We start from the raw sequence: 26,576 nt of genomic DNA, 5'->3' as shown, positions 1-26,576 counted from the left end.
TATCCACCAGGCACCAAGAGGCTCTGGAGAAGTTTGGAAGGGGACTACTGCATCATCCATGTCTCAGAAACAGGCTGCCGCCTGACGCGCCTCGCCTGATCCGTGCCACCAGACACCACAACAAGATAACGCACCTAAAGGTGCCGCGCACGGACCGGTACAGACTCAGTGCGATCCCCACCATGGTGCGAGCCATCAATCAATAGTATTTCCCTCCTAGATTAGACTTACCTTTAGGATTAATGTTAGGGTTTTCCCCATCCCCTATGTACATTTTCAGTTTGTTAACTGCCTAAATAATAAACCGTTTATTATTATTATTATTAAATCCATTATGGACATTCCTATTATCATCAGTGTGCCAAACAGAACAGTGAGGATAATCATGTCTGATTTGAGCAAGCACCATATTCTTGCAAACCTTATCCCCCAGAAGGAGCATTAGGTCAAAGACTGCCAAGAGGAATATCACATTCATAGCTAGTTTCATTCAGTGAACAACATTTTAGCTTCGTATTGTGCCTTAACACATTTAACATGATAGTGCTTTTACATAGTATGTAGTGACAAAATTGAGTGGGAGCACAAGGTCTAAAGAGAGGAAGCATGGTAGAAAAATGAGTGGCAATTATAAACATCCTCCCTCTTCCTGTGACTCTTGCTAACAGATAAGTGCGCAGGATCAAGGTGAAGCTTCTCCATCAGAACAATTTGCCTCAAGATACCAGTGAACATGATACAGCTTTTTTCATTACAACAACAATAATAATAATAATAATAATAATAATAATAATAATAATTATTATTATTATTATTATTATTATTATTATTATTATTATTATTATTATTAATTAATTAATTAATTAAATAATTAATTAATTGATTATTTATTTATATATTTTTTGCCAAAATGAAAACCAAGATGGATGCATCTATATGTTCCATGTCAATCTAAGTGACAAAGAGAGGGCAAGAAAATAAGCAGTAACTCCTTCATTTTTGCTTAGCTCTTTATAGAATTTTACTTCGGCAAAATCACCTATCCGCTGGGCGGACATTTCCCATGAGAGAGAGTGCGCCACGCGCTGCCGGCAGTTGTTTGCTGATCGCCGCGTCGGGCAGACACGGTCATTCTGGGTCATACGGACTCCCAAGTTTTTGCTGTTTTCTTTCAGATAAGGCCACGATACTTGTTACGCAGGTACAGTGCCTTCAACTTCGTTACCCGTTTTTGGGGCGAGTTGTATTATTGGTATATCGGTCTCCACTGACGATGGAACTGTGTGGGAAGCTTACGGCTTTGTTCTCCTTATCGCAGTGCGGCAGCCATGTCGGAGTCTGGTGAAGCGTCCTCTGCCTCTCGATCCCCTTCCCCTCCTGCCCCACCTGTGTCCACTGTTCGCCCTCAAGATGACGACGACAGGCACAGGGATCATTCATCTCGTCGCTTGAGTGGGAGGCATGGTTGCGTGAGATTACGTAACAGTGCTGACGCACGTGGTTCCCGCGGCACTTCTCCTGCTCCTCCCCCTTGGTCAGTTGTGTTGGACGCCTTGGCTGATTTGCGGGGTGAAGTGGAGGCCTTGAAGGCAGACAGACGGCAACTACCACCCCCTACTGGGTCGGCGCAGGTGACTGTGGAGGACAGTACTCTGGGGGGCTGGGGTTTGTCGCCTCCTTGTTCTGCCACTTTTTCTGGTTTCTCGGCCAGGATGAGTGAGGATGAGGCAGTGTCGATGCCTGCCGCCCCTGCTGACAGCACCTTAATTCAGGGCACTAAGGCCTTTGGTCCTTCTGACACGGTGGTTGCTGACATTGACAATAGAGTGGCAGAGATGGTAAACTTTCTCTTTGATAAAGGTATGAGAGAGGAGGACTACAAGGCCATGTGTGAGGACGATGTTGTCAAGAGGCCTAATAACTGCCATGCTCTTGCGCCAGTGGAATGCAACCCACAGGTGTTGGAGGCCCTGAAGCTGGATGCCAGGAAGACAGACTTCCGCTTGAAGGAGGTAAATAAGGACATCCTGCGGGCTTCAACCATTATCACCAAATCCTTAGTGGCACTGGATGATTTGGCTGAACAGGAAGGTAACCCCAAGTTGGCACATGAGGTGAGCATGCTAAATGGTGCATTGGCATTGCTAGGCAATGCCAATCACAGGAACAATTTGGCCAGGCGTTTTGTCATGAAACGCGAGATAAACTATAAATATGCTCATCTTTGTTCAGATAAGGTGCCAATTACTCGCTTTCTGTTCGGTGACGATGTGCCCCAGTCTGCCAGACAAATTGAGGAAGCGGAGAAACTGCGGAGTAAGTTCTCGCAGAAAAAGCCTGCCTTTACTAGCAAGTTCGCAGGTAAACGCCCTGGTGGATATTGGAACAAGCCTGCTAGTAGGGGATATTACGCCAGGTTCCAACCCTACGGGCAACAGGGATATGGCTCCAGGGCTGCCCCACGACTGCCTTCCACTCGTCAGGATGTGGAGCCAAAAAACTCCAAGGGACGGGGCGGCCGCAGCAGGCAGCCCCAGTAAACTTACAGGCAAGTGCATGTTTTGAAGCTGGCAGACTACACTCTTTCCTGCATGAGTGGCGTAAAATTACCAGTGACCCTGTCATTTTGGATATTGTTCAGCACTGCCACCTTGATATTGATGTCGATAGTGTTCATCCTTTATTTTTTAATGATTTGGAATACAGGTTCAACACTGTGCAACAGGGGATAATTTCTGGAGAGATCAAAAAACTTATACAGCTTAAAGTCATTAAAGTCACACACAAACAAACTCAGCAGGTTATCTCTCCTATTTTTTTGCGAGAAAAGAAAAACGGGGAATTTCGCCTGGTTCTTAACTTGGAGAGGTTAAACAAATACATGCCATATAAACATTTTAAAATGGAAAATTTTGAACAGGCCATCAGGCTCATCAACCAGGGTGATTTTTTGGCTTCTGTCGATCTCAGGCATGCTTATTATTCTGTTAGGGTTGCAGATGAGCAACAACGATTTTTATGTTTTACATGGCAAGGTGTTATCTATCAATTCACCTGCCTCCCTAATGGCATTTCTGAGGGACCTCGGCTTTTCACCAAACTGATGAAGCCAGTATTTGCTACTCTAAGGCAGGAAGGATACACTATCACCAGCTTTATAGATGACACATTAATTTGCAGTAACTCTTACTCAGGATGTCTTCAGGCGATTCAGGCCACCATTTCTCTGTTGCAGAGGTTAGGCTTTTGTATCAATATGGAGAAGTCTGTTCTCACCCCCACACAATGTATTGAATACCTAGGCAATGTTATTAACACCAAGTTCATGACTGCCTCTTTACCTGAGCGTAGACTAATCAAAATTCGCCAAGGATGTGCAGAACTTTTGTGTAAAGATGTTGCCCCCATTCGAGAGGTGGCCAGGGTGATCGGCCTCATGGTGGCTGCGATCCCAGCAGTGGAGTTAGGTAAACTTCACTACAGGAAGTTGGAGGGGGGAAAAATTGCCGCTTTGAAACAGGAGTATGGTAATTTTGACAGGCCTTTGAATATTACTGCAGACATGAAACTAGACCTTTCCTGGTGGTTAGACAATGTGGACAGACACCACAGACACATTTTTAGGCCAGGTACTGACATCGATTTATTTACTGATGCCTCCAGCCTTGGTTGGGGGGGTCATTTGGGGTGTCAGATTACAAGTGGTACTTGGTCCCTGGATGAAAAGGAGCTTCACATTAACATCCTGGAGATGAAAGCCATTCTATTCTCTTTGCAAGCATTTGAACATGAGCTGGAAGGTAGACATGTTAGAGTTTTTTGTGATAATACCACTGCCATAAACTATGTCAATGAAATGGGAGGCACAAAGTCCAAGTCCTGTAATGATGTTGCTACCCAGATTTGAGATTGGTGTCTGGAACATGACTCATGGGTTACATGCTCGCACATACCGGGGAAGGACAACACCTTGGCTGATGTAGCCTCTCGCAAGATTAATGACAGACATGAGTGGAAACTCGACTCACACATTTTTACTACCTTGTGTAATGTTTTTGGGACACCGTCCATTGATTTATTTGCCTCAAAGCTTAACATACAGGTTAATACATTCTGTTCGTGGTTGCCAGATCCGGAGGCTAAATATTTTGATGCTTTTTCCTTGGACTGGTCAAACTTTGATTTGTCTTACATTTTCCCCCCATTCTCATTAATTGCTAGGTGCCTTCAGAAGTTACGTGCGGAGCAAGCACGAGGCTGGATGGTGGTTCCTCTGTGGCCATCCCAGTTTTGGATGGGCATGCTGCTCCAGTTGCTAATAGACTTCCCACGTTTGATAACGAACAGGAGGAATGTTCTAACACACCCGTCCACAACAGATCCACACCCCATCATGTCCCACACGAGGCTCATGGCATGCCTTCTGTCAGGGAAAACTTGCAGAAACGAGGAGTTTCGCCGGCGGCTGCGGACATCATACTTGCCTCCTGGAAACCAGGTACTGAGAGGCAATACCGCCCACATGTCCAGAGGTGGTCGTTGTTTTGTGGTAGACGGAATGTCGATCCCACTTCTCCAACTGTAGGTCACATTGTAAATTTTTTGACGGAAACCTTTGACAGGGGTGTGGGTTATGAGTGTGTGAACACTGCGAGGGGTGCCCTGTCTTCTCTCGGCATTGTGGTGGACGGATGCAGGGCAGGAAATCACCCTTTGGTCATCCGATTCATGAGAGGGGTTTTCAATCTTAGAACTCCTCAGCCCAGGTACACTGACACTTGGGACGTCCAACCTGTCTTAGAGCAACTAAGGTCCATGTTCCCCTTACATGCATTAACCCTTAAAGAATTAACGCTAAAATTGGTTATGATGATGGCCTTAACTCAAGCTGCCAGAATTCAAACTTTACAACTACTGTTAATCAGAGACATGCTCATTAATGAACACTCCATTTCAGTACAGTTGGGGGGCACTCTTAAACAATCCAGACCAAATTTTAACATCAACAGGGTCACATTCCATCGTTACCCTAAGGATCCACGATTATGTGTCTGTAGCACTCTCCTGAGGTACATTGATGTGACTAAAGAGCTTAGACAGGATGAGATGCACACTGATGCCAGGCTCCTCATTAGCTTCATAAAACCCCACAAATCAGTTTCCAAAGACACTATTGCCCGTTGGGTCAGGACCATTCTCCGCATGTTCGGCATAGACAATCTCAAAGTTTTCCGCTGGTAGTGTGCGGCCAGCAGCAGCTTCAAAAGCTGGAGTGGCGGCTGTCCCTGTCGCATGCATTATGGCTAAGGCGGGCTGGTCTAGGGAATCTACCTTTGCAAAATATTATAATAAGAACATTGTGGCTGCTTCTGACCTCTTTCAGGATGCAGTGCTAGAATAAGACATGATTTGGGTTTGTTGCTGCACTCCAGTGTTGCAGTACACGGATATTTTAAGTATTTAGTATCTAGTACCTTAGGTTTACCTTATGATGTGAACTGTTACCATATTTCAACATTGTTTGTAGATTGGATTAAGTTGGATGCAATGTACCTTATTTTATACACCAATTGTATGATTGTCTCATGTACAAGATCCTTCCATGGAATAATAGTTATAGTACTGTTTCTTGTGGGGCATTTCCTTTTCCTCTCTACTATTGCATCCTCCCTCGTCATCCACATGGCTTCAAAGCCTCATGGGAAATGTCCGCCCAGCAGATAGGTGATTTTGCCGAAGTAAAATTAACAAAGTACACGAGACTTACCGTAGGTCAGTTGAAGTGTACTTCTAATTTTTCAAGGCAAATCACCTCTGCTGGTGCGGAGATTTCACATGCCCTCCTCTCCCTCCCTACCTTAAGCTCTACAGGTTACTTAATTTCCTAATTGGTTCATCATGTGGATGTCGAGTCCTTGCTTTAAAGTCTGCCGGCAGCGCGTGACGCACTCTCTCTCATGTGAAATCTCCGCAGCAGCAGAGGTGATTTGCCTCGAAAAATTAGAAGTACACTTCAACTGACCTACGGTAAGTCTCTGTACTTTGTTAATTTTCATAGCAAATGTTGCAGATATTACAACAGAACAAAAATGTATAAAAATTAAGTTTTAACTAATTTTACAACACTGCAACTCAAGACAGCAAAAGCAGAGATAAAGAGAAACCATCTCATCATTACCTGAGTGATTCCTGGATTCTGGGAAGAGCATATTAAAGGATTATTAATACTAACACAACTCTACTGCAACCTTAAATATTCCTACACACATACACACCTACTGATATGGAATTATAAATACTGCAGTGTAAGCTTATATTATCCAGATCAAACTAAAATGTGTAAACAGCTATGGTAATCTCTTCACTATAACTTAACATATTTCTCGCCATATAAGACGCACTGGTGTATAAGATGCATCTATAATTTGGTAGGGGATATTAAAAAAAAATAATAATAATAAATAAATAAAAAAATAAATAAACAAATAAAAAAAATAAAAAAAATAAGCCTCACTTTTCCCTGAACTTCATAGCCTGTGCCTCAATCAGGCTTTGGTTCAAGTCCCAAGAAAATATCATACCAGTTTATTAGTGATCATAACTGTCGCTGAACAATTATGACTACGATACTTCTGCCTTTCTCTGTGTTCAAGGTGTTGCACTATTGGCTGAACAGTTCCAGTACCCCTACCCAGCTGTCAACTTGAAATGGTAAACAAAACACTCCCTGTGCATGATATCTTGATCTTGATCTTGATGGTACAGGTGGCACAGGATCACTCCTGAGCCAGGCCTTTGGATCGGCAACTCCTGTAGAAAGGGAAAAAAAAAAAAAAAAAAAAAAGGGAAACGAACAGCATCCTCTATCCTAATTGTTCATACACCTGGCACGCCACATTCTCTCCAGAAACTCTTTCACCGCCTCAATCATCCTTTCATTCGCCTCTCTACACAGTCCCAGCAACAACACCATCCATTCCTTTCCTGTCTTCTCCACTCTTTCATTCCTATCATGCCCTAACTCAGTCAGTATCACTTGCATCATCTCATTCCTGTCTCTGGCATACTGCACACACTCCAGCACCACATGTTCCACCGTCTCATCTTCTCCCATATCACACATCTGGCATACTTTGCTGCGGGACTCAGACCACCTGTAACTCCTTGCATTCACATTCATACACTGTGCCCTCGCTCGGAAGAGCGAGGTATGATGGAGGTATGATGGTATGATGGTATGATGAAAGGTGGTATGATGGAAGCCCAGGCTTCCATCATACCACCTTTCATACCTCGGGGCCTCTTTCTCCTTGTACCATTCCAGGGTCTTCTTTCTTTCCATCTCATTCTTCCATTCATTCAGTCCCACACATTTCACTTCTTTGTCTATCTCATTCTTCCATTTTCTCACATCCCATTCGGCTCCCACTCTTCCTCCTCTTGTTACCACCCATTCACGCTCATTTTGATTCCTCCCAGCCATTTTTATCGCCCACACAACTTGCAATCCATTCCTGTCTGTCATTCTCATGCATCTCTTCCTCCATTTGCTTCCACTTTCATTCCACAGGTACACCTTCCTTGCTATTCTTGCATCATCCATTCTCTCAAGCCTAATCTTTGTCAGTCTTTCTCTGAAGGTGCTCCATCCCATGTCACCTCTCAAGGCTTCAACTGCTGTGCACCTCGGTGCACTCAGTGCCATCCTTGCTACTTTGTTCTGGCCCACTTCTAACTTATCAATTTCACTTTCATTCCATGCAATCACATCCATACCATATATTATACATGGCACAGCCACACTCTTCCACACTTCTCTCAACACATCATACTTACTTGCTTTCATCCTTGCCGCGCTTCCCAATCGACCTACCCACTGGTTTACCATACTTATCTTTTCATTCTTTGCCTTTACACACCCACTAGGACTCATCCACATCCCTAAGTACTTGTATTCTTGCACCTGTCTCAACTCATTCTCTCCAAGTCTCCATACCACATTACTTTCATCCTCTGACCTATTCACAATCATTACTTTGCTTTTCTCCCTGCTAAACCTTACTCCAAAGTCTTTACCATAGCCATCCACTACATCCAACAAACTTTGAAGTTCATCTGCCGATTCACTCATAACAACTACATCATCTGCATAAAGGAGCACACATACTTTATCATTCCCCACACTTACCCCTACATTCATTCTTCTCATCCTGGCTGCTAGCTCCTCTGTATACAGGCTAAAAAGGGTTGGTGACAATATACAGCCCTGCCTAACTCCTCTCTCACTCTTCACCCAGTCTGTTTCTGTCTCCTAGCCTGTATCTAGCTCTTGTGTCCAGCTCTAAGCCTCTAATCTTGATCTTGATGCAACAGGTTTTTATGTTTAAGCAATATTTTGGTTCATAATCATTATCTAGTAATTTATTAGGCCTAATTTGATATGGAATCATTATCTAATAATATATAAACAAACATATTTCATTCTGGAGTCAAACAGTGGTGTTTAGGTGTTACTCTAGTACTGGTAACCATAACCCATAGGCCTACCCAAGCTTAACCATCAGGGTATAAGACGCAGTGTGATTTTTGCAGTATTAATAAAGTGTCTTATATGGCGGGAAATATGGTACTTCCTATTAAAACTTTACTTAATTTATAAGATAAAAATTTATCACTTGTGCACAAGGATAATCCTTAGATAGAAATATATTTATGAAACTCTTTCAAAACTTTTTTGAGGCTGAAATTATAATGATATAAGAATACAAGAAAATAAGGGAGGCTGCAAGAAGCCATCAGGCTTACACATGGCAGTCCCTGTATGAAACATACTATACCAACCTATTTCCACCTATCATCCCTATCCATAAATTTGTCAAATCTTTTAAGGCTCCCTAGTGACTCAACACTAATAGCCTGATTAACGAGTTAATTCCATTCATCTACCACTCTATTTGAAAACTAATTCCTTCCTATCTCTTTCTTAAACTTAACCTTTCCAAGCTTGAACCCATTATTTCTTGTTCTATCCTGATTACTGATCCTGAAAATTCTACATCTGTCACTCTTGTCAACCCCAATACTACTTAAAGACCTCTTTCAGGTTCCTCTTAATCCATACAGTTTTTAGTATATATATATATATATATATATATATATATATATATATATATATATATATATATATATATATATATATATATATATATATATATATATATATATATATATATATATATATATATATATATATATATATATATATATATATATATATATATATATATATATATATATATATATATATATATATATATATATATATATATATATATATATATATATATATATACTAAAAACTGTATGGATTAAGAGGAACCTGAAAGAGGTCTTTAAGTATATATATATATATATATATATATATATATATATATATATATATATATATATATATATATATATATATATATATATATATATATATATATATATATATATATATCCCTCTTAGGGAAGTGTTTAATACATATATATATATATATATATATATATATATATATATATATATATATATATATATATATATGATTTCCTTTTTCAGTAATTTTATGGACTTCAATTTTGTTTGTACATACATAAGATTTGTCACTAATGGTAACGAAGAATATTTTGACAAGTCAGGAGTCAATGTTTTCATATGCATACTTATCCTTTGGGTTCAGAGTTATTATGGACTGAAAACTTCTGTAGGAAGAGAAAATTTTTTGGGGATTATTTTTTTTTTCGTTACATTTGTCAATACGCATATAATATCAAAGCAATAAAATGAAATTGAAAGCTACAGTATTTCAGAGGGATACATTTTTTCTTAAAAATGCTTTCGTGTGCTCTCATTATTGCACGGAGTTTGCTACACAGGACGGGCTGCTGTGTTTCCCTAAAAATCATCTTTTTTTTTTTTTTATGTAGGAAGGATACTGGCCAAGGGCAACAAAAATCTAATAAAAAAAAATGCCCACTGAAATGCCAGTCCCATAAAAGGGTCAAAGCAGTGGTAAAAAATTGGTGGATAAGTGTCTTGAAACCTCCCTCTTGAAGGAATTCTAGTCATAGGAAGGTGGAAATACAGAAGCAGGCAGGGAGTTCCAGAGTTTACCAGAGAAAGGGAAGAATGATTGAGAATACTGGTTAACTCTTGCGTTAGAGAGGTGGACAGAATAGGGGTGAGAGAAAGAAGAAAGTCTTGTGCAGCGAGGCCGCGGAAGGAGGGGAGGCATTTTTTTTTTTTTTTTTTTTTTCTGCCCCAATCAGAAATTTTAGAAAGATCAGAAGTCAGGCGTTCTGTGGCTTCCCTGCGTGATATGTTTACCTCCTGAAGGGTTGGACGTCTATGAAAAGACGTGGAAAAGTGCAGGGTGGTATCATCAGCATAGGAGTGGATAGGACAAGAAGTTTGGTTTAGAAGATCATTAATGAATAATAAGAAGAGAGTGGGTGACAGGACAGAACCCTGAGGAACACCACTGTTAATAGATTTAGGAGAAGAACAGTGACCGTCTACCACAGCAGCAATAGAACGGTCAGAAAGGAAACTTGAGATGAAGTTACAGAGAGAAGGATAGAAACCGTAGGAGGGTAGTTTGGAAATCAAAGCTTTGTGCCAGACTCTATCAAAGGCTTTTGATATGTCCAAGGCAACAGCAAAAGTTTCACCAAAGTCTCTAAAAGAGGATGACCAAGACTCAGTAAGGAAAGCCAGAAGATCACCAGTAGAGCGGCCTTGACGGAACCCATACTGGCGATCAGATAGAAGGTTGTGAAGTGATAGATGTTTAAGAATCTTCCTGTTGAGGATAGATTCAAAAACTTTAGATAAGCAGGAAATTAAAGCAATAGGACGGTAGTTTGAGGGATTAGAGCGGTCACCCTTTTTAGGAACAGGTTGAATGTAGGCAAACTTCCAGCAAGAAGGAAAGGTAGATGTTGACAGACAGAGCTGAAAGAGTTTGACTAGGCAAGGTGCAAGCACGGAGGCACAGTTTCGGAGAACAATAGGAGGGACCCCATCAGGTCCATAAGCCTTCCGAGGGTTTAGGCCAGCGAGGGCATGGAAAACATCATTACCAAGAATTTTAATACGTGGCATGAAGTAGTCAGAGGGTGGAGGAGAGGGAGGAACAAGCCCAGAATCGTCCAAGGTAGAGTTTTTAGCAAAGGTTTGAGCAAAGAGTTCAGCTTTAGAAATAGATGTGATAGCAGTGGTGCCATCTGGTTGAAGTAGAGGAGGGAAAGAAGAAGAAGCAAAGTTATTGGAGATATTTTTGGCTAGATGCCAGAAATCATGAGGGGAGTTAGATCTTGAAAGGTTTTGACATTTTCTGTTAATGAAGGAGTTTTTGGCTAGTTGGAGAACAGACTTGGCATGGTTCCGGGCAGAAATATAAAGTGCATGAGATTCTGGTGAAGGAAGGCTTAAGTACCTTTTGTGGGCCACCTCTCTATCATGTATAGCACGAGAACAAGCTGTGTTAAACCAAGGTTTAGAAGGTTTAGGACGAGAAAAAGAGTGAGGAATGTACGCCTCCATGCCAGACACTATCACCTCTGTTATGCGCTCAGCACACAAAGACGGGTCTCTGACACGGAAGCAGTAGTCATTCCAAGGAAAATCAGCAAAATACCTCCTCAGGTCCCCCCAACTAGCAGAGGCAAAACGCCAGAGGCACCTTCGCTTAGGGGGATCCTGAGGAGGGATTGGAGTGATAGGAAAAGATAAAGATATGAGATTGTGATCGGAGGAGCCCAACGGAGAAGAAAGGGTGACAGCATAAGCAGAAGGATTAGAGGTCAGGAAAAGGTCAAGAATGTTGGGCGTATCTCCAAGACGGTCAGGAATACGAGTAGGGTGTTGCACCAATTGCTCTAGGTAATGGAGGATAGCAAAGTTGTAGGCTAGTTCACCAGGATGGTCAGTGAAGGGAGAGGAAAGCCAAAGCTGGTGGTGAACATTGAAGTCTCCAAGAATGGAGATCTCTGCAAAAGGGAAGAGGGTCAGAATGTGCTCCACTTTGGAAGTTAATTAGTCAAAGAATTTCTTATAGTCAGAGGAGTTAGGAGAGAGGTATACAGCACAGATAAATTTAGTATGAGAATGACTCTGTAGTCGTAGCCAGATGGTGGAAAACTCGGAAGATTCAAGAGCGTGGGCACGAGAGCAGGTTAAGTCATTGCGCACATAAACGCAGCATCCAGCTTTGGATCGAAAATGAGGATAGAGAAAGTAGGAGGGAACAGAAAAGGGGCTACTGTCAGTTGCCTCAGACACCTGAGTTTCAGTGAGGAAAAGAAGATGAGGTTTAGAAGAGGAGAGGTGGTGTTCTACAGATTGAAAATTAGATCTTAGACCGCGAATGTTGCAGAAGTTAATGAAGAAAAAGTTGAGGGGGGGTGTCAAGACACTTAGGGACGTCGACGGAAAGGCAGTCCGACCTGGGGACATTTATGGTCCCCTCCCCAGATGGGGACTCCGAGGCTGGTGTAGGAGTCGCCATGATTTTAAAATTTTTTGAGTGAAGGGTGTGTGTGTTATTAGGTGCTTGTAGTTTTGTGTGGAGGAAGAGAGTTGTCTTTAGAGGGCAGGCTGTGACTACCCTCTTGTGTTGTGAGACACAAAGGGAAACATTCAGTGAGGTCACAGCTGGGTTTAATGATAAGTTCACAGCACCCCCTGAACAGTGCTTTAGACCTCACTGGGAGTAATTATCGTTTCGGCAGGTGTCTACTGCCTCCTCCTGCCATGCAGTTAGCAAGATCAAAAGAGCAGTAAGCATGAAAATAGCGGTAGAAGACAGCTAGATATGCAACATTGCGGCGGTGAGAGAGAGGCTGAAGACAGTCAGTTAGAGGAGAGGAGTTGATGAGACGAAAAGCTTTTGATTCCACCCTGTCTAGAAGAGCAGTATGAGTGGAACCCCCCCAGACATGTGAAGCATACTACATACATGGACGGATAAGGCCCTTGTACAGAGTTAGCAGCTGAGGGGGTGAGAAAAACTGGCGGAGACGTCTCAGAACACCTAACTTCATAGAAGCTGTTTTAGCTAGAGATGAGATGTGAAGTTTCCAGTTCAGATTATAAGTAAAGGACAGACCGAGGATGTTCAGTGTAGAAGAGGGAGACAGTTGAGTGTCATTGAAGAAGAGGGGATAGTTGTCTGGAAGGTTGTGTCGAGTTGATAGATGGAGGAATTGAGTTTTTGAGGCATTGAACAATACCAAGTTTGCTCTGCCCCAATCAGAAATTTTAGAAAGATCAGAAGTCAGGCGTTCTGTGGCTTCCCTGCGTGATATGTTTACCTCCTGAAGGGTTGGACGTCTATGAAAAGACGTGGAAAAGTGCAGGGTGGTATCATCAGCGTAGGAGTGGATAGGACAAGAAGTTTGGTTTAGAAGATTATTAATGAATAATAAGAAGAGAGTGGGTGACAGGACAGAACCCTGAGGAACACCACTGTTAATAGATTTAGGAGAAGAACAGTGACCGTCTACCACAGCAGCAATAGAACGGTCAGAAAGGAAACTTGAGATGAAGTTACAGAGAGAAGGATAGAAACCGTAAGGGGGTAGTTTGGAAATCAAAGCTTTGTGCCAGACTCTATCAAAGGCTTTTGATATGTCCAAGGCAACAGCAAAAGTTTCACCAAAATCTCTAAAAGAGGATGACCAAGACTCAGTAAGGAAAGCCAGAAGATCACCAGTAGAGCGGCCTTGATGGAACCCATACTGGTGATCAGATAGAAGGTTGTGAAGTGATAAATGTTTAAGAATCTTCCTGTTGAGGATAGATTCAAAAACTTTAGATAAGCAGGAAATTAAAGGAATAGGACGGTAGTTTGAGGGATTAGAACGGTCACCCTTTTTAGGAACAGGTTGAATGTAGGCAAACTTCCAGCAAGAAGGAAAGGTAGATGTTGACAGACAGAGCTGAAAGAGTTTGACTAGGCAAGGTGCAAGCACGGAGGCACAGTTTCGGAGAACAATAGGAGGGACCCCATCAGGTCCATAAGCCTTCTGAGGATTTAGGCCAGCGAGGGCATGGAAAACATCATTGCGAAGAATTTTAATACGTGGCATGAAGTAGTCAGATGGTGGAGGAGAGGGAGGAACAAACCCAGAATCGTCCAAGGTAGAGTTTTTAGCAAAAGTTTGAGCAAAGAGTTCAGCTTTAGAAATAGATGTGATAGCAGTGGTGCCATCTGGTTGAAGTAGAGGAGGGAAAGAAGAAGAAGCAAAGTTATTGGAGATATTTTTGGCTAGATGCCAGAAATCACGAGGGGAGTTAGATCTTGAAAGGTTTTGACATTTTCTGTTAATGAAGGAGTTTTTGGCTAGTTGGAGAACAGACTTGGCATGGTTCCAGGCAGAAATATAAAGTGCATGAGATTCTAGTGATGGAAGGCTTAAGTACCTTTTGTGGGCCACCTCTCTATCATGTATAGCACGAGAACAAGCTGTGTTAAACCAGTGTTTAGAAGGTTTAGGACGAGAAAAAGAGTGAGGAATGTACGCCTCCATGCTAGACACTATCACCTCTGCTATGCGCTCAGCACACAAAGATGGGTCTCTGACACGGAAGCAGTAGTCATTCCAAGGAAAATCAGCAAAATACCTCCTCAGGTCCCCCCAACTAGCAGAGGCAAAACGCCAGAGGCACCTTCGCTTAGGGGGATCCTGAGGAGGGATTGGAGTGATAGGAAAAGATAAAGATATGAGATTGTGATCGGAGGAGCCCAACGGGGAAGAAAGGGTGACAGCATAAGCAGAAGGATTAGAGGTCAGGAAAAGGTCAAGAATGTTGGGCGTATCTCCAAGACGGTCAGGAATACGAGTAGGGTGTTGCAGCAATTGCTCTAGGTCATGGAGGATAGCAAAGTTGTAGGCTAGTTCACCAGGATGGTCAGTGAAGGGAGAGGAAAGCCAAAGCTAGTGGTGAACATTGAAGTCTCCAAGAATGGAGATCTCTGCAAAAGGGAAGAGGGTCAGAATGTGCTCCACTTTGGAAGTTAAGTAGTCAAAGAATTTCTTATAGTCAGAGGAGTTAGGAGAGAGGTATACAGCACAGATAAATTTAGTATGAGAATGACTCTGTAGTCGTAGCCAGATGGTGGAAAACTCGGAAGATTCAAGAGCGTGGGCACGAGAGCAGGTTAAGTCATTGCGCACATAAACGCAGCATCCAGCTTTGGATCGAAAATGAGGATAGAGAAAGTAGGAGGGAACAGAAAAGGGGCTACTGTCAGTTGCCTCAGACACCTGAGTTTCAGTGAGGAAAAGAAGATGAGGTTTAGAAGAGAAGAGGTGGTGTTCTACAGATTGAAAATTAGATCTCAAACCGCGAATGTTGCAGAAGTTAATGAAGAAAAAGTTGAGGGGGGTGTCAAGACACTTAGGGTCGTCGACAGAAAGGCAGTCCGACCTGGGGACAATTATGGTCCCCTCCCCAGATGGTGACTCCGAGGCTGGTGTAGGAGTCGCCATGATTTAAAAATTTTTGAGTGAAGGGTGTGTGTGTTATTAGGTGCTTGTAGTTTTGTGTGGAGGAAGAGAGTTGTCTTTAGAGGGCAGGCTGTGACTGCCCCCTTGTGTTGTGAGACACAAAGGGAAACGTTCAGTGAGGTCATAGCTGGATTTAATGATAAGTTCACAGCACCCCCTGAACAGTGCTTTAGACCTCACTGGGAGTAATTATCGTTTCGGCAGGTGTCTACTGCCTCCTCCTGTCTGATAAATAAAGTAAGTTACTTTCTCCTGGGGAGTTATTCTCAAATCTATAATCAGTCAGGCATAAGAAATAGGAAACAAGACTTCAAAGTAATTGGAAAAAAAAACTGAAAGTTGTAAAATTCATAGTATGTTCTATTCTTTGAGAGCTGCGGATGTAGTAGCCACGGCCTTGAGACGTGGGGTGTTGCCAGATGCACATCCAACCATTTTGTTGGATATACATTTCTTGTTTATTTACAGGTACAGTGGAACCTTGGTTCTCAAACTGAATTCATCCCTGAATGCTGTTTGAAGTCCGAAATGTTAAAAAACCGAAACTATTTTCCCCATAGGAATCAATGTACAGTGGATTAATCTGTTCCCAGACACCAATCTACACTTTCTTTGTGGCTTATGACAGATGCTCCCACAGCCATAATGGCTGCTTCACAATATCTCCAGCTCACAAATTATTTATCCAGAAAGGATGTAATGAATGAACTCAGTGACACAGAACTCATCAGAAGATACTGTTTAGACCAATCTAGTGAGGGAAGCCTTACAGAGGGGCACAGAGAGGAGCAACCAACTTACTGCCAAAATGAAGGTGATTATAACATTTAGACATCTTGCTGCTGGGAAAAACTACTGGAAAAATGCAGTTGTGTGGTAGTGACGGCATTGCAGGGTCACCGAGAGAGCCATAGGTTGCTCAGAATTATTCCTGAGTGTCGAAAACTGTTTATTTACATCATGGCTTTTCACCAGGATCACACTTACCTTATTTCAAAGACTGAATTACTGTGTTACACTCTGTCTCTCTCCTCCAAATATATAACAATGAAGTAAATACTTACAGAAACTATAAATTAGTAATAAATGGCAGCTTTTGCTATGTCTTTTAATATTTGAAATAAAGTAACTTTTTCCTAGAACTGAATTATGGTATCACAACCAAAGCAATAATTAGTTCAAAATTTTGTTAAAAAAACAATTTGTCTGAAAAGAAAGACGTTCAGTAACCAAGGTTCTACTCTATTTGTAATGTAAAGAAGTACTTATTTATTACACAAACTATACGGTTGTGGAAAGTGTACGTAAAGGGGAGAGTAAAGCTTTAAAGATTTATAAATATTAAATTATACATCCCTAGTTTGATATCATGAACTCTGGGAAGGGAAAAAATCCAAGAATCAAAATCATATGGTAGCCACGCTTCCATTCACAGCATGGAAAAAATTTATTTCAAACAATTTTTTATTTTTCTCATTTTATTGGGTAAATAAAAAAAAAAAAAAAGTATACAAAAAAAAATGCAACCTGACATGACCTCTATCTCTGAGAACGTACAACACTGTACGAGGTTAATCTACGCCTCTCTAAGGAATGTAAATTTAAAAATTTCAGTCTCATTTTGTAAGGAATACCCCTCATCCCCTGTATCCTTTTAGTCAATCTCCTTTGTATTGATCCTGTATCCTTCCTCTAATATGGGGACCAGAACTGCTCAGCATAATCTAGATTAGGTCTGAACAGCACCAAATATAGGGTGTAGCACGAATTTCTGTGGATATTTCTAGAGATAAAAGTAAAAGCTATTCTAAGTCAAAAATCCTCTATAGATATATGCAATTTGAGGCGTTGAACCATGGTATGAAATTCAAGTGTTTGGCAGGCAACAGATACAATGGATGGGCCAAGCACAGGATGGCAGGTGTTGTTGATGTGGAAGTCCAATAGCAAAACTGTGAATTATTCAGTCATGATTTTTACAAGTTTCAGAGCATTGCAGCATTCCATAACAAAATGAGTGGTAATAATGGGAAAATGACCTACTGATAAAACATTACACAAGTAATTATTACAGTAATTATTGATAAGTAAAATGATATGCTATGGGCATGGAGGCTGGGAGTGGGGAGGAGTGAGGCTAAGACCAAATTAGCTGATTACACTGTACAACAAATTTCAGGGTTAAGAAGAAAACATAGTTATCATGTGCGTTTTATTATGAAGTTCAGTGTGCTGAATTCAAATTTGATAACAAAAATTTCATGCCACGTCACAATTTTTTGTAAATCACTGTTTTAATAATTATGCAATTAATAGAGATTTCCAAGATTCCATAAATGTATTTTGCTCCCAAAGTCAGATTAAATGTCTTCATTGTATTTATTTGATTAATATATAATGTTTGTTAGCTTTATATAATGTATTAACCTACAATCTAGTATTTACTTCTTCTTTTATAAGACGTCTCAGGCGTGTCACGCTTCAGGTTCCAACAGAAGTCAGCCAGCATAGCAGGGCTCCATTTTCCCTTGTACCTGTTTTCCATTGACGCTATATCTTGATGGAACCTCTCTCCATGTTCATCACTCACATCTGCTGCGTTCTCTGGGAAGAAGGACAGATGAGAATGAAGAAAGTGTATCTTCAGTGACATATTGCATCCGAGATCTTGGTAGCATTTGATTAGCCTCTCCACTTTACGCTCTCGCTGGGACTCTTGGTGCTTTCCCAGAAGCCCTTTGCATACATCTTTGAATGCATGCCAGGCAGCTAGCTCAGGTTCATCCATTGTCGCCTCAAAGTCCTCATCATTTATAAGCTTGCGAATCTGAGGGCCTACAAATATACCCTCTTTAATCTTGGCATCACTAATTTTAGGGAAGATCCCTTTGAGATACTGGAAACACGGCTTGTTATGTTGCAGTGCTTTGGTAAATTGCTTCATTAGGCCTAGTTTTATATGCAGTGGTGGCAAAATGATTTTCTCCTTCTTAACTAGTGGCTCATGAATTACATTATGGCATCCAAGCGTCATAGATTCCCGAGATGGCCATTCTGAGCGTATATAATGTTCTGATCTGGCCCTACTGTCCCACTTGCAAAGAAAGCACATAAATTTGGTGTATCCAGTTTGTAGCCCATTAAGTATGGCTACTACTTTCAAGTCTGCACAAATTAACCACTCATGCTCTTTGTAACTTTTGCGGTCTAAAATAAAAGCAAGGTTCTCATATGTCTCTCTTAAAATGACTGAGTAAGCAACTGGAACTGAAGGCATGGTGTTCCCAATGTGCAACAGAACTGCTTTTATGCTGTAAAGGGATCCATCTATGAATAGCCTCCACTCATTGGGTAAAAGCAACAAAAAATACCGTTCAGATAGACATTGCGGGCACTGCTATTTACGAAGAACTGGAGGGTCACAGAAAGAAACGGATGTTATATTCGTAATCTACGCAAAAAATAACTCTAGAAAAGGATAGTCTCATTTCCGTTTTTTTTTCATTGTTATACAGTGTTATCAGTCACTTAACAGTTTCTCACCAAGACAGTGAAAGTGAAAACATTAAAACTGTGTTGCATAAGTTTAAGTGGAGAGAGAGAGAGAGAGAGAGAGAGAGAGAGAGAGAGAGAGAGAGAGAGAGAGAGAGAGAGAGAGAGAGAGAGAGAGAGAGAGAGAGAGAGAGAGAGAGAGAGAGAGAGAGAGAGAGAGAGAGAGAGAGAGAGAGAGAGAGAGAGAGAGAGAGAGAGAGAGAGAGAGAGAGAGAGAGAGAGAGAGAGAGAGAGAGAGAGAGAGAGAGAGAGAGAGAGAGAGAGAGAGAGAGAGAGAGAGAGAGAGAGAGAGAGAGAGAGAGAGACCTGCCAGCGATGCTATACACTTACAGTAACATTATGTGGATATGGTGTTTGTCTATGGATTTTGTAAAAGACATGCAAATGTTGCAATGCAAAAATACAAATTAAGATATCCAAACAGAAAATGTCCCATTGCTTGAACATTCTATACAGCTATTCAGCATCTTCGTGAGAAAGGATCTTTCCCCGGAACAGGAGCAAAAACTGGAAAAAAACAGGGGAACGTGGAAGGGTAAGGCAAATTTTTTATGCAGCACAACAGAACTCTGACATCAGCACTAGAAGAATTTCCCAATGACCTGGTATTTCTTACATGGAAGCCTGGAGTGTTGAGAAATGCACAAGATTTCTCATCTATGCCAATACATTTTATTCACAGACGAAGCCACAGTTTGTCGTACTGGAGTGCATAATACCCATTATGAACATTGGTGGTCTAAGGAGAATCCTCACAAAATACTAGAAACTTCCAACACAGATTTTCTGTTAATGTGTGTTGTGGCATAGTTGAACACATGATAGGCACATACATCTTCCAAGATTTCCTTAACAAGGATGCTTATACAAAATTTTTGATAGATCATCTGCCCTCCCTCCTGTAAGATGTGCCCCTAGCTACCCATCACTGTCTAATTTTCCAGCATATCGAGGCACCACCACACTACAGTAAGCAAGTGAGGGAGCACCTTGACCAGGCCTTTCCTGAATGGTGGAGAGGCCAAGGAGGACCATATCCTTGGCCTGCAGGTCACCACACTATTGGACATAATTTTATCTCTGGGGATACATGACATCATTTGTGTTTAAAAAGATAAATAACAACAAACAAAAACTTATGTAAAGAATAATGGAAGCTCCACAACACATCAAGAATAGGCCTGAAACTATAAGGAAAAATACACATTCCATATTGCAGCAAGCACAACTGTGTATCGAGGATAATGGTAGCCATTTTGAACACCTGATGTGACCATCACATTAGTAAGATAAGTCGTAAAGAGAGAGAGAGAGAGAGAGAGAGAGAGAGAGAGAGAGAGAGAGAGAGAGAGAGAGAGAGAGAGAGAGAGAGAGAGAGAGAGAGAGAGAGTTGCATCAATGGCCACTGTCAAGGTCAATGGATCACACCCCACAACTTCTCTCTCTCTCTCTCTCTCTCTCTCTCTCTCTCTCTCTCTCTCTCTCTCTCTCTCTCTCTCTCTCTCTCTCTCTCTCTCTCAATATACAGGTCCTACCCGCTATTTGATTCACCATTATACAATCATTCGTGTTTATGATCATTCTTCTTTACTACCCCTTTCCTGCTACATGATCGGCTGCGCTTCATTTTTATGATTACTTGAGCACGCACTCACTCGCTCTGCATGCAAGTACAGCGGCATTTCTTTGGGTGAATGATCCTAGTACCATGACACTACAGTGGCCAATATTTCCCATGCTCTCATTGATGTTCGCCAGCTATGTTGTGTGTGGAAGTGCCCAGGATTACTGTAGCTGTACTACTTTCTGTAATTTTACCAGTGATATACATTATTGAATTTATACTGGATGTCCCCTTGCCATTAAGGCAAGGGGTTCTCCAGCCTCAGGGGGAACATATGAACTCAACACTACAGTGAGAGTAAGTACAATTTTTTTTTATTTAATTTTATCTTACTGCTTTATTCATGTTTATTTTATTTATGTAATAAGTGTTTTATTACTTTAGGCAATAACTACATTTACATATGATATTTCATGGTTTTTATGGGTTTTAGGGGGCATTAGGGCACATACATACAGGTCTTGGAATGCATTCCTATTCTTACCATTTAATCTTAACTTCGCCATACGATTGTTCGCTTTACGAATGCATTTTCTGGAACATAACCCAATCGTGTATCAGGGAGGAATTGTAGCGAATTTTCGTCTTTAGTGATCCACCCTCCCCCAATATGTGTCCATTATATCAAGGGTTACTGTAATTTACGATAATTGAAAGAATAATCCAAGTTCTTTGGACTGAAACACTGAGCAGATGGTGACATCTGGTAACTCTGGAAACTCCCCATTAGCTAAGTTAGAAAAAATCTGCAAATATGCAAAACTGTCAATACCGAACTGTGAATACGCAGGGGAACACTGTATATGCTGCAGGATATGTGACAATGCATGGTCATTGTAGCATACAACCCCAATAACACAAAATTTTAATAAATATTTAATCAGAATAACAAAACAAAACTGGCATAATGAACTCACCACTCATGTAAACATTGGAATTTTAATAAAAGCTTAATCAGAGTAACTAACCAAAATTGGCAAGACAAACTCTCCATTTGTGCGAGCACTGAAATTTTAATAAAGATAACAAACTACACCTCGCAAGATTAACTCAGCAGCTGTGCAAGCCGTTGCTCTCCTATCTGCCACCTCTTTCTTCCTCCCTTTTTCCTTTCCTCTCCCTTCTTTTATCTTGTCTCAAACCTCTCCTTCCTGTCACCTCCCCTCCCATTTATCTGTTAGAGATAATGAATAAGGGAGTGATACCACGCTCTCTCTCTCTCCCCCTTATTCATTTTGTTACTTTCGCTTCATCCTTTCTCACTCTCCTATACATAATTCCAATTTCATTCTCAATCAGTCTCAATCTATTTAGCAATCCTTAGGATTCTTCTTACTTTCACACACACACACACACACACACACAGAGAGAGAGAGAGAGAGAGAGAGAGAGAGAGAGAGAGAGAGAGAGAGAGAGAGAGAGAGAGAGAGAGAGAGAGAGAGAGTGTGTTGGCCACAAGACCTGGTGGAGGCTTGTCAAGGAGCAGCAAGGGACAGGCCACTGTGATGCTGTTCCTCCACTAACCAGGCTGGATGGGACAACAGCCCCCAGCTGTGAGGACAAGGCTTCTCTACTCGCCGAGTTTTTTGCAGGGAAGATGTCAGTCACTGATCCAGGTAGATGTCCACCTCACCTCCCTCAGGAAACAGACCACGCCGTCACCAATGTTCAGGTGACACGTGGACAGGTGGAGCAGCTAATGAGGGAAGTAGAGAACAAAGCTACCATCCCGGACGACATCAACCCACGGCTCCTCCAACGCTGCGCCAGTGAGCTGTCAGGTCCTCTCACTAGTATCTTCAGGTCCTGCCTGATGGAGCACAGGTGGGCCTCTATATGGAAGGAGGTGCGGGTGGTACCAGGCCACAAAAAGGACTTAAAGTCTGAGCCCAGCAACTACAGACCCATCTCGCTGCTCTCAATGGTGGGCAAGTTGCTGGAGCTGGTAGTGGCAGGAGTCACTGTCATCACCTGAGTAAGCACCGCCTCCTTTCAGACAGACAGTTCGGCTTCTGGCCTGGATGCTCAACAGCGGACCTCCTCACCCTCCTCTCCCAAGGCTGGCAGAATGCCCTGGACGAAAGCCTGGATACTTGTGTGGTGGCCCTGGACATTGCTGGGGCCTTTGATAGGGTCTGGCACGCGGGGCTTGTAAAAAAAAGCTTTGCGCCAAGGGTCCAGGGCAACCTCTTTGAACTGCTCGAGGACTACCTCCAGGGGTGAACCCTCCGGGTAGTCATCAATGGTCAGGCATCCCAGCCGTTACCTATACAGGCCTCAGTTCAACAGGGTTCAGTGTTGGGCCCAATCCTGTGGAACATATACATCGATGACCTCCTGTGGCAACTACCGACTCTGCTTGCATACGCTGACAACTGCAGTCTCTCCCGCTCCTCCTGCCACTCCAACAGTCAGCGAGCCGTTAGAGAGCTGAACAGGCAGCTCAGGCAGGTGATGGAGTGGGAAGAGGTGTGGCAAGTCAGCTTTGCTCCAGAAAAGACGCAGGCCATGGTCATCTCACAGTCCCCAGCTGCCTCCCTGGCCATCTCAGGCTGTCTGAGTTTTGGAGGCCAGACACTTCCCCTCCAGGAACACGTCAAGTTGCTGGGAGTGACAGTGGACTGTGGCCTATGCTTTGACCGCCATGTTGCTGCTGTTGCCCATCAGGCCTCCCAGCGGATCTCTGCACTGCGTCGGATGGCGGGAAACCTCGATTCCCGGGGCATCTTTACACTTTACAAGGCTCAGATACGGCCTTGTATGGAGTACAGTGCCTTGTGCACTTGCAGAGACTGGATGCTGTACAATGACGTGCCCCGCACTTGAAGGGAATGGACGTACAGCAGCAGCAGCAGCAGCAGCAGCAGCAGCAGGAGGAGCAGACTGGAATCACGTCACTGGAGCATTGGCGGGACGTGTCGGCGCTGGTGGTCCACCACAAGGCCTGGGTTCTGGAGGTCCTTCATCTCAGCTCGCTAAGGCTCCCACCATGAGTTGTCCAGAGGGAGTCCAGGACCACCAGGTGCCTCGATCTTACTTGAGGCAGCACCAGCGCTCTTACACAGCCAGAACCTCCAGACTGTGGAATGTGTTTACGGCAGCCAAGAGTGACACCCAGACAATGACACTCCAGCAAGTGGAAGTGGCTGCCCACAGGTGGCGTAAAACATAAACTCCCACACTAGTGCTGTGTTAATCATGTGTGTATATAGTAGGATAAGTTTGCTTTTTTGTATATAGTTTCTTCTTTATATTTAAGTATAGGCTTTTTAATAAGCAGCATAAAAAAACATGTTGTTTTAAGCCTGATATAAATTTGTTTAAATAAAGAGAGAGAGAGAGAGAGAGAGAGAGAGAGAGAGAGAGAGAGAGAGAGAGAGAGAGAGAGAGAGAGAGAGAGAGAGAGAGAGAGAGAGAGAGAGAGAGAGAGAGAGAGAGAGAGAGAGAGAGAGAGAGAGAGAGAGAGAGAGAGAGAGAGAGAGAGAGAGAGAGAGAGAGAGAGAGAGAGAGAGAGAGAGAGAGAGAGAGAGAGAGAGAGAGAGAGAGAGAGAGAGAGAGAGAGAGAGAGAGAGAGAGAGAGAGAGAGAGAGAGAGAGAGAGAGAGAGAGAGGCAATTGCCCACCCTCCTCCGCCTCACTGCCTTGAGACTGTAGGGCGTTGCCATCTCTAAGGACGCCATCAGAAAACACCTGAGGGACGTCAACACCAGGAAGGCCCCTGGTCCTGACAGCGTAACCCCACATCTCAAAAAGTGCGCTGATGAGCTCACTGGCCCTCTCACACAAATATTTCACTGCTGTTTGCAGCGAGGGGTCTGGCTGTCACTATGGAAGGAGGTCCGAGCCAGGTAACTAACGGCCAATCTCACTTCTCTCCAGACTCAGTAAGATCTTCAAGAGGATCATAAGCAAGCAACTCACCAAAAACCTCGAGCAGCACCACCTGCTGTTGCCAAAGCAGTTTGGCTTCAGAAAAGGCTGCTCCACCTCAGACCTCCTTCTCCTCCTTTCTAAGGCCTGGCATGATGCCCTCAACACTGGCCATCCTTCCCTGGTGATTGCCCTTGACATAGCTGGAGCCTTCAACAGTATGTGGCATTGAGGCCTGATAGTGAAGCTTGAGCAACTAGGTGTTGCTGCGGAGCTACTCCACCTGTTCTCCAGCTATCTCACGGGCAGGAGTCTCCGGGGTGGTGGTGCACAGACATACCTCAGACAGCTACCCAGTACAGCCTGCTGGATAAGGTAAAGATGCAGGCAGAACGCCTTATCCACGAAGGGGACCAGCAGAGACCACTCCAACAACCATGGCAACAGCAGCAGCAGCAGACAAAACAGACTGGTGCAGCAGCTCCAGCGCTGGACTGCTTGGAGCACCGCAGGAGTCACCACCCTGGCAGTGCTACACAAAGCACAGGTACAGCACGTGCTGCATCTGGCGGACCTCAGGGGCACTTGGAGGAGATCTCAACAATGAACGAGGACGGTGCTGAGCAATGACTCCCTCTTGGAGGTCCCAAGGTCCTACTCCACCACCCACCAGCATGCCTTCACTGCCTCAATGGTCAGGCTCTGGAATGCCTTCACCACTGCTGGAGACATCAGGCAAATGTCCACCCAGCAGGCAAAGGCTGCCGCCCACAGATGGCTACAGCAGCAGCCACCTTGACATTGATGTTTATTGCGTACAGTGTGCAGTGTATAGTCTGTAGTATGTGTAAATGTGTGGACAGTAGCTTTAAGATAGTTTGTCACATGATAGTGTAAACTTTAGTTACTAATATGTCCTTCCTAATTATATCACTGTATTTATTACAAATGTTTAAATAAAAAAAAAGACAAAGAAGAGAGAGAGAGAGAGAGAGAGAGAGAGAGAGAGAGAGAGAGAGAGAGAGAGAGAGAGAGAGAGAGAGAGAGAGAGAGAGAGAGAGAGGGGGGGGGGGGTGTGCCAAGTCAGCACCCTTAATGGAGAAGACACTGTTGAGCATGCAGCCCTTGACAGCTGAAACTGACACATGGCAAGTTTTGTGAAAGTACATATCAAAGTCTGCGAACTTCTGACTGGAAGGACAGGAAACTAAATGATCTTTACTTTGACTCTACAGCTGAAATGTCTCCCACTTATACTGGCAGTTTATAATCGTGGAATAGCGGCAAATTCTTTACCACTACTCTGGAATAGCCTTGAAATCAGAGTAATTGTTCAAGTTTCTACCTTTGCAACACATGGAAATTTTGGGTGATATCTGTGGAAAAGGGGCTAACTGAGGAGGTCCTTCCTCTATGGAAGTCATGTCAGGGTGTTGATGGATGACTCCATCAGACACAGAAACCATTCTCTCTGAGGCCAAAAGGGAATGACCAAGATAAGTTTGACCCCTGTGGAACTGTAGTGTTTATTGATCACTTTCTTGATAATATTGAATGGGGATACAGATACAAACAGATTAAAGGAGAAATTAAATCAAATGCTGTTCATCACTACACTTCTCAGCCTTCTAAGAATCCATATACTCATACAGGAACACCTCCCACTTGTTAACTTCTAAAGGCTGTCCCTGAGGTAGATTCATGGTGTCTAACCATCACTGTAGGTCCTTCAGCTCACTCTAAGACAGTGGTAGCTGATGGTGTTTTGCAGTCTTTCTGTTCCAGTTGAAATTGGAGACCTCATCTGTTGCTGGCCCCCCAGGGATGAGATGAGACAAAGATGAGAGATGGCCAAGTAGGATGAGCCAATCCTGTGCTGGAGGACAAGGCCTCAAGTAAACTGGATATTCTTTTCCAAGATGAAAAAGACTCCAAAGGTGTAGACCATAATATTCTTATCTCCAGAAAGGTCACAA

At 42.9% G+C, this 26,576-nt stretch overlaps 1 protein-coding gene across 3 annotated transcripts in view; it reads right to left on the bottom strand.

The window, feature by feature from the left end:
* Positions 1-6,739, bottom strand: part of LOC135096376 (uncharacterized) — a 127,398-nt gene extending 120,659 nt beyond the window's left edge. For 2 of the 3 annotated variants that reach the window (XM_063997844.1, XM_063997843.1), the window contains exon 1: positions 6,582-6,738. In XM_063997844.1, coding sequence (XP_063853914.1) covers positions 6,582-6,599 — 18 coding nt within the window. In that variant the 5' untranslated portion in view covers positions 6,600-6,738. Of the gene's footprint in view, positions 1-6,581 lie in introns of all 3 variants that reach the window. The other variant, XM_063997845.1, reaches the window with a different exon arrangement.
* Positions 6,740-26,576: the final 19,837 nt, after the last annotated feature.

Source organism: Scylla paramamosain, unplaced genomic scaffold (genome assembly GCF_035594125.1).
Source record: "Scylla paramamosain isolate STU-SP2022 unplaced genomic scaffold, ASM3559412v1 Contig3, whole genome shotgun sequence".
Taxonomy (NCBI): domain Eukaryota; kingdom Metazoa; phylum Arthropoda; class Malacostraca; order Decapoda; family Portunidae; genus Scylla; species Scylla paramamosain.
Note: the sequence above shows the minus strand (reverse complement) of the source record. Positions and strands in the feature narration are given on the sequence as shown.